General features: G+C 36.9%; 2 protein-coding genes across 3 annotated transcripts; both read left to right on the forward strand.

Annotated features, from left to right (window-relative positions):
- Positions 1-615: 615 nt before the first annotated feature.
- LOC108343007 (auxin response factor 6) lies at positions 616-7317 on the forward strand. Its single transcript, XM_017581001.2, has 14 exons — positions 616-1488; positions 1935-2047; positions 2437-2535; positions 2663-2719; positions 2811-2966; positions 3064-3148; positions 3277-3367; positions 3746-3910; positions 3996-4118; positions 4625-4700; positions 4797-4944; positions 5104-6281; positions 6377-6567; positions 6874-7317. Exons 1-14 carry the CDS (start codon positions 1446-1448, stop codon positions 7070-7072), a joined length of 2724 nt encoding a protein of 907 aa, XP_017436490.1. The 5' UTR covers positions 616-1445; the 3' UTR covers positions 7073-7317.
- A 3665-nt stretch (positions 7318-10982) lies between these two features.
- Positions 10983-12308, forward strand: LOC108342229 (60S ribosomal protein L38). Of its 2 annotated transcripts, XM_017579972.2 has the most exons (3): positions 10983-11138; positions 11591-11774; positions 12055-12308. In XM_017579972.2, exons 1-3 carry the CDS (start codon positions 11136-11138, stop codon positions 12075-12077), a joined length of 210 nt encoding a protein of 69 aa, XP_017435461.1. In that variant the 5' UTR covers positions 10983-11135; the 3' UTR covers positions 12078-12308. The 2 variants fall into 2 exon arrangements, with proteins under 2 accessions (XP_017435461.1, XP_017435460.1); XM_017579971.2 differs by lacking the exon at positions 10983-11138 and having other exon boundaries at positions 11585-11774.

The raw sequence follows: 12308 nt of genomic DNA on the forward strand, positions 1-12308 counted from the left end.
GATTTATTTTTAAATTAAATATCTGTTTAATGCTTTTTTTTTGTCGTATAATACTCAATTGAATTGAAAAGAATGGGAGAACATTCTTACAAACAAACACTTAAGTTATTTTTGAAAAATTGTTAACAACATTGACTAAAATGATGAAGGGAAATGAATTGATGTCAGATCAAACACGCAAACACATACTAAGACGTAATCATTAGTATTTACAAATTATATTAACTATATCATTAGTTAATATAGGATTTTGTAGCGTGAAGTTTATAAAATCCGATATATGTAAGTAATTAAACAGTAACTGAATAACAAACGGTTAATCAATTCAATAAATTCGGTAGTAATAATAATTTAAATAAATCCTAATACTGTTAAAAAACGCCTTTCTCTCTCTCTCTTGGAAGATTTTAAATACATTACAGGTGAATGTGAAATATTTAATCAACAATACATAAAAGATTAATCCATAATTAGGAATGGGAAAGGAAATGTAAATCTAAACTCTCCCTCGCAGGTTGTCTGAAAATGAAATGGTGGGCACAAAAAGTAATAATAATAAAAAGCAAAACTCTCTCTCTCACTCTCTCTCCCTAGAAAAAATGCAACACTTGTACGCACTCTCACTCATAAAAGGACGCCCAAAAATAATGGCGGTTGCGTTGTGATTGATTGGAGTAGGGAGAGAGAGAAAGGAGAAGAGGAGGGTAAAGCTATAGTAGTAGCATGGCCACCAAGTTAGAAGTAGAGTAGTAGTAGTAGTATAGCTTGAACATGACCATGACCACAAACCGTAACCATAAAAATAAAGCACAAACACAACCACTGCTACTTCCCATTTTTTCATTACCGGAAATGAAATGAGCCTAACGCTGACTCTCCATTTTCTACTCCTCACCCAACCTTCTTACCTCTCTGTCTATCACTCTTCCCTTTAAGCTCTTTGTCTTCTTGGATTCGCCCCTCTTTTTCTGAGATCTACGTCTTTTCGGCTTCTTCCTTTCCTCCCCTTCACCCCTCTCGTTGCTCTTTCAGATTGTTGCTAAATTTGGCACTCAGACCACACGTGCGTTTCCCAGAGACTCTGTTCTGTGTAATGAGGACTTATGTTCAGGATTGCAACCTGGGGTGTTCGGGGTTGAAGAGAACCGGAATCGAATGAGACGTAAAACAATCGTCTTTGGTTGTCACTGTGGTTTTGGTTGAGTGTGTAAGGGTGGGAATCTTGTGGGTAATTACTGGATTTTGTTGGGTTTTAAGAGGTGTTATAAACTGGGACAAAGATCACTCAGAATGTTATTCTGCAGTGGGAAGGAAGGAGGAGAGGACAAGGCTTGGTTTGTGGTGGAAGTTGTTATTTTGTGAGAATTCTGTTGCCTAATTGGTAGTGTTGTGATTGTGGACTCAATTTTGAATTTACTGATTTGTCTGAGACTTTTTTAGCTCAAATGAGACTTTCTTCAGCTGGTTTTAGTCCTCCTCCCCAGGAAGGTAACCACTTTCTTCCTCCTCTTCTTCTCGTCTTTCTCCTCTCCTTCCTTCTCCTTCTTCTTCTTTTTCTTCTTCCAAATTTCATCTCTTCTTGGTTTTCACTTCTCAACTTTTCTGAAACTGTTCTTGCAACCTTAAGTCCCTGGTGGATTAGAGTGTGTGTTTTGTGTTAATATGACTAGCCAAGCCAATGAAGTCTTTTGTATGGCTGGTGCTAATGTTGAGGGGGGGGGGGGGGGGGGGGGGTGAAAATTTAACTATTTGGGCTATGCTTTTTTCTTGTTTATTCACAGCTCAGAGATCAGAGAAAAAACGTAATTTGGTTTTTTGGGATTCGGTTATTGGTATGAAGATCTTGGATTTGGCTTCAGTATGCCAAAATGAGTTTGTTGGTGTGGGCTCTTGATATTACTTCATGTTTGATGACATTGGGGTGGGTTTTGCAGGGGAAAGGCGAGTTCTAGATTCAGAACTTTGGCATGCATGTGCTGGTCCCCTTGTCTCTTTACCAGCAGTTGGTAGCCGCGTGGTATACTTTCCACAAGGTCACAGTGAACAAGTGAGTAAAATATATGATGTTTGATTATTGTATTGCTACTAGCCTTGTGGACATTGTGGTAACATTCTCTTACCGGTGTTGAGAATAAAGTAATAATGCGAATCTTGTGTTTCTGGGCATGAGGATGCTCTCTTGTCTCTTGTCTCTGTCTCCGTATTGCTTCTAATTTGGAGGATGGGGTGGGGTTTACTGTTACACTTTTGTTTAGCAAAACCTGTTTTTTCTTTCATTCTGGGGAACCATGTGTATATTTATGCTTAACTGGTGTTCCCAAGCTCAATTCTTTAGTCTTGAACTGTTGAAGGCTAATGAAGTAACTTCACTTGCCTTCCAGAACCACCACATGAACCATCTCATTCAAAACTTTATCCTTTCTTTTGTTTGCTCAGGTGGCTGTGTCTACCAACAAGGAAGTGGATGCTCATATCCCAAACTACCCAAGCTTGCCTCCTCAACTCATTTGTCAACTTCATAACATGACTATGCATGTATGAATTGCTTGCTTGTTTTAGTGAGATGATTGGTTTGTTTTGGCCTTTGATTGCTTCAATTTTTACCTTGTTAGATCCTGCAGCCTCTTTGCCTTTATTATCTTTTTGTTTATTTGGGATTCAGGCTGATGCAGAGACTGACGAAGTGTATGCTCAGATGACCTTGCAACCTCTGAATCCTGTACATGACTCTGAAATCTCTATTGATAACTGGTTTTGGAGCTTTTAGAGTTGTGGTCATTCTTCAGCTTTTAACTATCTCTGTGTTTCAGCAAGAGCAAAAGGAGGCATACCTTCCAGCGGAATTGGGCACTCCTAGTAAACAGCCCACAAACTATTTCTGCAAAACATTGACTGCAAGTGACACAAGCACGCATGGGGGATTCTCTGTACCTCGCCGTGCAGCTGAAAAAGTGTTCCCTGCATTGGTAAGCCTTTGTGAAGAATAACATATTACGTGAAGTCAACCTATTTATCGAATCTGGTAATTTTCTGGGTCTTATATTTATAGTTGCGATCTTGCAGGATTTTTCTCAGCAGCCTCCTGCTCAAGAATTAATTGCAAGGGATTTGCATGGTAATGAATGGAAATTCAGACATATCTTCCGCGGTGAGTTAAAAAGCACGGTTTCCGGCAACATAATTGCAAAAGTGTACTTTTCCTTTCAGTCCGAGACTTCTATATTCAGTTTTTGTGTACAATGTTTGAAGTTGGTTTTTATTTCTTTTCCTCTGTAGGCCAGCCCAAAAGGCATCTACTTACAACTGGGTGGAGTGTCTTTGTGAGTGCTAAAAGACTTGTTGCTGGTGATTCTGTGCTGTTTATCTGGCAAGTAATTTAATTGTTTCCTGCTCTCCAGAGACATGTGCTGCTAATTTTCTGAGCAGCATTAATATTACTCTGCATCTCCACCTCGAAGTTTCTCATAAATTCAATCTTGACCTTTGGCTTTTTTGGCTCATTGACTTTTACCCCCTGAACCAGGCCGTGTGACTTGCCTGTCATTTGGCCATTCTAAAGAACATATCATTATACTGAAAAGAAAAGTGAAAACATTCTCATTGACATGTGGGTCAGACTTTAAGATGTGTGGTTGCTTGTTATCTCTTATATCTGTTTACTTTATTAAGATAATGTGCGAGAAATGTTGACTTTGTTACTATTATATGATATGTTGTCTTGTGTAACGTGCATTTTCTGGTATAGGAATGAAAAGAACCAGCTTCTTCTTGGGATCCGTCGTGCTAATAGACCACAAACTGTGATGCCTTCATCAGTGTTGTCTAGTGATAGTATGCACTTGGGGCTTCTTGCTGCAGCAGCTCATGCAGCTGCAACAAATAGTCGGTTCACCATTTTCTATAATCCACGGTATAAGTTGTACACTTTTGCAGAACTTTAAAGTCATGGAAATGTTTGCTTTAATTGACTATTTTTTTTCTCCTTATAATTTCAGTGCTAGCCCATCAGAATTTGTCATACCCTTAGCGAAATATGTTAAAGCTGTGTATCATACTCGAGTTTCAGTTGGTATGCGGTTCAGGATGCTGTTTGAAACTGAGGAATCAAGTGTACGACGGTAGGTTTTTAGAACTTTCATTTCTTCGAGGAAACATACGATTGGGGACCTGGATATTTTTAAGATTTATAATGACCTAAAGAATAATAATGATATTATGAAGATGAAGCATAAATATTAGATTTTTGACTTTCAAGTGTACTTGCTCTATGCTTCAATTCATTAAAAAAATGTGAGGTCTTTTATAATGTGTGCAAAAACGTGCCTATGATGTGATGTTGTGTAACAGTATTTGTATCATATTTATCTTGGCTAGCCAAACATTGGCAAATGCTACTCTAAATTATAATGTTTACAATGAAATGAATGAGATGTGCGTTTCATTGTATGCTTGATCAAACCTCTGATCCTTAGTAAGGTTCTAATGAGTAAAGAATAAAAAAAACTTTAGTGTTTGGTTGAATAAATTTCTCATTGTCAGAAAAGATATGGCTAACCATTTAATAAAGTTTATGATACTTGTTTTTATTGTAATTATGTATTACTGTTGTATGTTTCTTGCGCAGATACATGGGTACAATAACTGGCATTAGTGACCTGGATTCTGCCCGGTGGCCAAACTCACACTGGCGCTCAGTTAAGGTTTGTGAGGAAATACTGTGCTTTTTCATTCCAGCTTTCTTATTATACTGGCCTACATCTTTCATCTCAAGTGTAAGGCTTTGAGTTGGATTGCAGGTTGGCTGGGATGAATCTACTGCTGGAGAGAGACAACCTAGAGTGTCTCTATGGGAAATTGAGCCATTAACTACGTTTCCTATGTATCCATCTCCATTCCCCCTTAGGCTTAAACGACAATGGCCTCCTGGACTTCCTTCATTCCATGGTGAGCTTCTTGCCCCCACCTGGGGAGGGGACTGAAATTCTCCACCTTTTTTTTTTAAAATAAAATCCTAGCTAATTAATTTCATAGACTTTCGTTTATGTGTGGACGGAAACTCATTCTCCTTGCTCTCCCGATTTTTCTTGCTTAAAATGATGGCAGGCATGAAGGATGATGATTTTGGCCTGAATTCATCTCTCTTGTGGCTCCGAGATGGTGATAGGGGGCTTCAGTCTCCTACTTTTCAGGGAATTGGTGTTAATCCTTGGATGCAGCCTAGATTTGATCCCTCCATGTTGAATATGCAAACAGATATGTATCAAGCTGCTGCTGCTGCTGTTCAGGAGATGAGGGGTTTGGATCCTTCCAAACAGCATTCTGCTTCCATACTTCAATTTCAACAACAGCAGAATTTCCCAAACAGGACAGCTGCTTTTGTGCAGGCCCAGATGGCGCAGCAGCCACAACATCAGCAGATTTTTGGAAATAATCAAGAGAATCAACATTCACCACAATCTCAGCTGCAAACTCAGGCTCATCTTCAGCAACATTTACAACATCAGCACTCATTCAATAGTCAGCATCATCATCAGCACCAGCAACAACTACGACAGACACAGCAGCAACAACAACAGCAACAAGTAGTAGATAATCAGCAAATTTCAAGTGCAGTTTCTTCAATGTCTCAGTTTGTTTCAGCTCCTCCACCTCAATCACCACCTATGCAAGCTATCTCTTCCTTGTGCCAACAGCAAAATTTTTCTGATTCGAATGGGAACTCTGGGCCTACTATTGTTTCTCCCCTTCACAGTATCTTGGGTTCATTTCCACAGGATGAAACAGCTCACCTACTGAACCTTCCCAGAACAAGCTCTTGGATTCCTGTTCAAAATTCAACTGGGTGGCCTTCAAAGCGTGTTGCGGTGGATGCTCTTCTTTCTACTGGAGTCTCTCAGTGTGTTCTACCTCAGGTGGAGCAGCTAGGGCAGCCCCAGAGTACTGTGTCTCAAAATGCTATTACTTTACCCCCTTTTCCTGGTAGGGAGTGCTCCATAGACCAAGAAGGGAGCAATGATCCTCAAAATCATCTCTTATTTGGTGTTAATATAGATTCATCATCCCTTCTCATGCCTAATGGAATGTCAACCCTTAAGGGGGTTAGCAGCAACAATGACTCCTCAACCATGCCATATCAATCTTCTAATTATCTGAATACCGCCACAGGGACTGGTTCTTCATTGAATCATGGAATAACGCCCAGTATTGGCGGTGAATCAGGTTACCTGCAGAGTCCAGAAAATGCTGGACAAGGAAACCCGCTGAACAAAACCTTTGTGAAGGTAAGCTTTTCCAGCAGGATTATATCTTTTTAAATAGTAGAAATTGGTCATTATTCATGACTTACATACATTTTTACTTAACTTTTTGGGTACAGGTTTATAAGTCAGGGTCCTTTGGAAGGTCACTGGATATCACTAAATTCAGCAGCTACCATGAGCTGCGAAGTGAACTTGCACAAATGTTTGGCCTTGAAGGCGAGTTGGAGGACCCTGTGAGATCAGGCTGGCAGCTTGTATTTGTAGACCGAGAGAACGATGTTCTTCTCCTCGGTGATGGCCCCTGGCCGTAAGTCTCCTATACTTAACATGCCTTATTCTTTGTTTTTCTTCCTTTTACCTATGAACACTGCACGTTTTGAAAAGTAGAGAAAGTGAGGGACTTGTTATAAATAATATGGTAGTTTTTGTATGAAGTATGAACTAATCCTTTTTATATTATGAAATAGTATAAACTTGCATTAAATTGCTTTTTAGCCTTTCACATGGTGATGACATTTTTATGTTGTGGATTTAAGAATCTTTATTTTTTCTAAATCAAATGATGGAGCCCTTTTTTCTGTTCATATTTGACGCATGGCTGATGTTATGACAGGGAATTCGTAAATAGTGTATGGTGCATAAAGATACTTTCTCCTCAGGAAGTGCAGCAAATGAGGAACTCCGGCCTTGAGCTCTTGAACTCGGTTCCAATTCAAAGGCTCTCTAATGGCATCTGTGATGACTATGTGAGCCGTCAAGACCCAAGAAATTTAAGCACTGGAATAACAGCTGTGGGGTCTTTAGACTACTGAAATCATGTGACTGTTAATAGTCTGCACTTCTTCTATCAAATGTAATATTATTACCCTTACTTCTCAACCCTTCTTGTACGGTGAGAAGCAGTTGCTTAAATGTAGTTTATATAGCCTACAGCCTTTGGATTTTGTTTTCCTGTTTTTTCTGCTAGGACCATTCATAAACTAATACTTTAACTATATGGCATCTAGTCATTGTGCTAGCTACAATATATACGATACTTAATCCGTTAGGAAATCAATGCCTTGGATAGTTCTCTTAGCTTGTACGGTTCTTTTTAGTTTGGATTTGGCTAAATGTTTGGGGTGCATTATGGAGCACAGTGGGCAATGGAGTGGAGGTGATGTTGAACTTGTTGTCACCTTTAATGAGTTTTGGTTGAAATGTTTGGTAGAATCTATTATGATGTAGGAAAGATATTCAATTAAGAGGTGCAGATGGCACTGGTGATGATGTTGGAGTACTTGACTTGGTTGAGTGATGGATAAACGCATTTGGGAAAAGGAGGTTGTGTGACCCTTAGAACATGAAGAGGACACCAAAGCCATGTGATGTGTCTCTCTGATCATACAGGGATGGAAAACAAATCACCATGTCCTTCTATTAATGTTAAAGTGGCCCGCTTTGTCGTGTTCTTGGTTTTGGACATGCACCCTTTCACCTCCTCTTAATGTTTTTGCCTCATCAATCGCAAAGTGAAAAAGCTGTGTGCATTTGTCCATTTCGATCTTGCTTAATCAGGCCTCTTTTCATGCTCTACTGTCCCAAGTGTTTGGAATATTGTCTAAGTTCGTGTTTCATGGAAAACATGCATAAATGACGTTACCTCCTTAATACCTGTTACTATAATTTCAACTTATCGGGACAATCATTGTTACGATTGTAAAAATTAACCAGCAGACAAATTAATTAATTAATAATTTCTGCCAATTGATTAAGGAACACATATGTAAGTCTATTCTTAATTTTGTTTCACTTATCTTTCTCTTTATTATGTTTGGTACAAAAGTGGCCTAAAATTTAATGAATAGCCGGGCCCACTTAAACATACCATACGGTGTTATCGTATGCTTATATTTAACGTGGATATAAGATTGGAAAATTCTTACGAGATTTATATACCTTAATAACTTGATTTTTAAAATGTATATTGTGCAACGTAAAGTAAATATCCCCTTTCACAAATGCAAAAACCATGTAATGCAGGAAGTGAACACGAACAACAAACAGATTGATAATTTTAAAGAGTGTAACTGTTCAGCTTTTTAACCTTGCTTAGTATTAAACAAATATATTCATTATTGTTTTCAGTGATATCTTATTTTAATTACTTTTATCCCAAATCCAAAACTCTTTTTGCTAATATACTGGACAGAATTTTACCCGAACCCATGAAATTCATTTGGTTATACGTAATAAATACAATTACATATATGGATATGTATGTTAATGATTGAGATTGATAGAATTGAAAAAAAAATTACATGGGATCCGTATCCTTTTCGAGCTATATAGTACACAGCGAAATCTGTTTGCATAATAAAGTTTCCATTTTACACGAGATCGGAACAAAATCGAGAAGTACAGTGACCAAAATTTTACATACGAGAGAAATTATTCTTTACTGCGAACATGTCCTTACATATATGTTGGGGAAAAAGATAAAATCTCAGAACGTGTTGATGTCGGCAGATATGACAGTGAGAAGAAGATAACTTCATTCTGATGCCGTACAGTGGCATAATTGATTTAATGATTTTAGGTTGCAGTCATATTTTTGTTTTTAAAAAATTGTTGAAAAGAAATAAAGTTTAGAATGAATGGAAGGCGTGAAGAAGAAGAAGAAGAAGAGGAGCTTTTTGAAGTTTTGGAAGTGGGTGAATAGCTAGGTTCCCAAAGTGGGAAATGGGTGATTAAAGAAGTTGGAGTTGAGTGTTGGTTAGTACTATTTGTTTTTGTGCATGTGTGTGTGGGGCTGTCTTATTTGTAGGACCTTTTTTCTGGGTATGGAATGGTGACCAGGTAGGGCACTATCCTCAATAATAATACCATGCCATCCCACCCCAACCACCCCAACCCTACCTTTTCTTTTTTATTTATTAAATTTTTTATTTCTCTAGTTTTTCTCCATTCTTCAACTCACCCTCTTTTCTTTTTTTGTTTCTTCCCACTCACTCCACTCTATGCTTCCCTTCTGTCACTCACAATATGACCAAAAACGTTTCTACCAACACGTGCACACACCTTTCTCATCAATTTTCCCTTAACCATCATACAAACTCCCATATTCTATTACTTATCTAAAAAAGTTTCAGCTTGTGTTTATCTTGAGTTGTTCTGATGAGAGTGACTAAACTATAGGGAATTGCCAATCTTCAAAAGTATTGGGGTAATATGTAACGACTGTTGTGTACGAGAGGTACGAAATTTGGGTACGGAGGTTGGGTTTTCTGTAGCTTAATTAACTACCAATAATTTGCCATTGCTCTCTCATTGGAGGCCGGAACATGTTGGTTTCTTTCGGAATGTCAGGTAATGTGTACTACAAACAGATACAATTTCGGAATCATTCAAAAAAAACAAGTTAGTCCCAAAACTATTTTTGTTTTTATAAATATTATAGATAATTAGTTATTTATCTTTATAATTATTAAAGCAATTACACTGAACTATCAAGTTTTTTCTGTTATGGTTTGTATACTTGAGTGCATGATGTCCCCATTTCATGTGCGATTGTGTTTTAAAACTCTGTAAATTGTTTTTTACACCTCTATAGATGATTTATGCAATTTATTATTGTTGTAGAGTGACGAAAATGTTCTCCGAAATCTTATACTGAATATATTAAAAGGTCTTCGGATTACATGTTGTGAAAGCATTATAAAAAAATCCATTACAAAGTGGGAATTCCAGGATTTATAATCCAAAATTAATAATTGATTATTCTAGACTGTTCTTTCACATAGTAAGATTTTACAAAATAAAGTTTTCAAAACAATGAAAAATATATTTTCCAATGCACTTTCCAGAAAATAAATTATTATGAACATAAGTTTAGCGGCTCATTGAACTTAGCTCCATTTCTATATGCAAAGCTTATTGGGTAATTTGCTTTAGTTCAAAACTATGAAAACATTTTTCAGAGCATTCAAGAGGCCTGGTTGGTAATGACATGGCAAATATTAAATGAAGAAGAGAAACTAACATAATTAAACTACACACACACACACTAAAAAGTAATTTTGGTTGTTTTAGAAAAATGCAAGAATCCATTGTAGAGATGTAAAATCTACTGTAGTCATGAACCTAATTTTATAAGGCCCCATTAGTCTAATAGCTGTGTGGGGTTCTTGGGCCACAATTCTAAGGAGAATTTGAGCTCCCAAAAACAAATCCTTGTCCACAAAAGATTTAAAGTGTAATAATGAAGAATCCCATCCCATTATTTTAGCTTATTGATATTTTATTCTTTTTTACACAAATTTGACTCATCTATAAAAAAATTTATGCTTTTAAAGTCTTTGAATTCTCGTGGTTATCCAAATATTCCAAGTTTAATGAATTTGAGGTATCACATAGTTTTGAAATTTTAATAGAAGTTTGATGATGAAAATTTATAGTTAAAGATGGGAACATTAATTTTCTTTAGTTGCTAAAATTTGATGTTTTCATTGTAAAGTTTACAGTAAAAAACATTTGAAGCAACTTAATCCATTAAAATTTTAAATATATTGAGCAAAAATATAAGTTAAAAAATAATGAAAGTCAAAGTTGCCTAAATTTGAAACATTTAATTGACTAAAAGTATTAAAAGCTGAAAACTTAACATAATTCAAACTCTAAAATCCCGGATTGTAACTAAACTCGAAAAATAATTTTAAGATCATGGGCTTGAAAAGAAGTGGAGCAGGCCAACGGGCCGAAACACAATTTGGGCTTTGAGAGGAATGAGAGAGACTCTAGGGTTAGGGTTTATGAGGTGCCCTTCCATTAGTTTTACAATAGACAGCACATTTGGTTGCGCCTCTGTTCTCTGCCACCGCTGTGTCTATCGCAACCATGGTGATTCCTCATCCCCTATTCTCAATTATTTATCTATTTTCGTTGGTTTTTTAGTTTCAGTTAATGCCTCTGTTTTTAATGGAATCGAGTTTCTAAAGAATGTTGGAAAACCTATTTCCGTCTCGAACGAAAATTGGGTGCAAAGAAGCTAGGTGGGGTTAGTGATAGTATAGCGTTATCGATTTTGATGGTGTGAGGATATAATTAGGTTTAATAATTGGTAATTATACTCTCATTCAAGGCTTTCGTTTTTCAAAGAGTTTTATCTCTCTCTAATTTCGACGTTGGTAATTATGCTTTGGCATCTGTATGCTTGGATGCGAGTAAACATTCAGTTAGGTTTCGGATCTAATTTTTTTCGGTTTACTAGTGGTTTTGGGATCAATTCATTTAGAGTTATCTTCCTATGCTTTGAAATTGCTGTTAATGCTTGTGTGGTACTTCCTATGCAGCCTAAGCAAATTCACGAGATTAAGGACTTTCTTCTCACAGCCAGAAGGAAGGATGCGAGGTCGGTGAAGATTAAGAGGAGCAGAGATGTGGTTAAGTTCAAGGTTAGATGCTCCAAGTACCTCTACACACTCTGTGTGTTTGACCCAGAGAAAGCTGATAAATTGAAGCAATCACTTCCTCCAGGTTAGTAATGGAATTTGTAGTTTGTGATTGTATGTTTATCATAGTGTGGAGTACCCTGCTTTGACACAATGCCAATTGTGTTATATCCATGACGAATTGCGTAGTATTTGGCTGAGGGAACATGCATTTCTATGAACAACTATATTTTGAACTGGTTAATTGTGAGCAAGTTTTATATGCTTGTATGGGCGCTTATGTTCTTTTTTATTATTTTAGTTCGTGTTGTATGATCTAGGTCGTATATTGCCGTGCAACTTATTTTTCTGTTAACGATTTTCAGGTTTGAGTGTTCAAGACCTGTAAAGGAAGCGTCTGAGAGATATATCAAGGAGAAGATTTTCTTTGATTTTTCTCTTAAGTTTATTTCTCTGTAATTGGAGCTTGAGATTTTGTGAGTTTGTCTTTTATATTTAGAACGATGATAGGACTTGATTGTTTGGAGTTGTTTTGGCAAATGAAACTTTAATTATGTCTAATGGAATATTTTTTTGCTATGCAGCTATATGTATGGATTTATTGTCTGTTTTATTTTTA

Source organism: Vigna angularis, chromosome 6 (genome assembly GCF_016808095.1).
Source record: "Vigna angularis cultivar LongXiaoDou No.4 chromosome 6, ASM1680809v1, whole genome shotgun sequence".
NCBI classification, from domain to species: Eukaryota; Viridiplantae; Streptophyta; class Magnoliopsida; order Fabales; family Fabaceae; genus Vigna; species Vigna angularis.

Excerpts from the sequence above, each read along its gene's own strand:
- LOC108343007 (XM_017581001.2), top strand. The coding sequence starts at position 1,446 with ATGAGACTTTCTTCAGCTGGTTTTAGTCCTCCTCCCCAGGAAG. Across the intron at positions 2,720-2,810 it reads CCTTGCAACCTCTGAATCCT|CAAGAGCAAAAGGAGGCATA; the intron begins GTACATGACTCT and ends TCTGTGTTTCAG. Across the intron at positions 4,945-5,103 it reads TGGACTTCCTTCATTCCATG|GCATGAAGGATGATGATTTT; the intron begins GTGAGCTTCTTG and ends AAATGATGGCAG.
- LOC108342229 (XM_017579971.2), top strand. The coding sequence starts at position 11,585 with ATGCAGCCTAAGCAAATTCACGAGATTAAGGACTTTCTTCTCACAGCC. Across the intron at positions 11,775-12,054 it reads GAAGCAATCACTTCCTCCAG|GTTTGAGTGTTCAAGACCTG; the intron begins GTTAGTAATGGA and ends AACGATTTTCAG.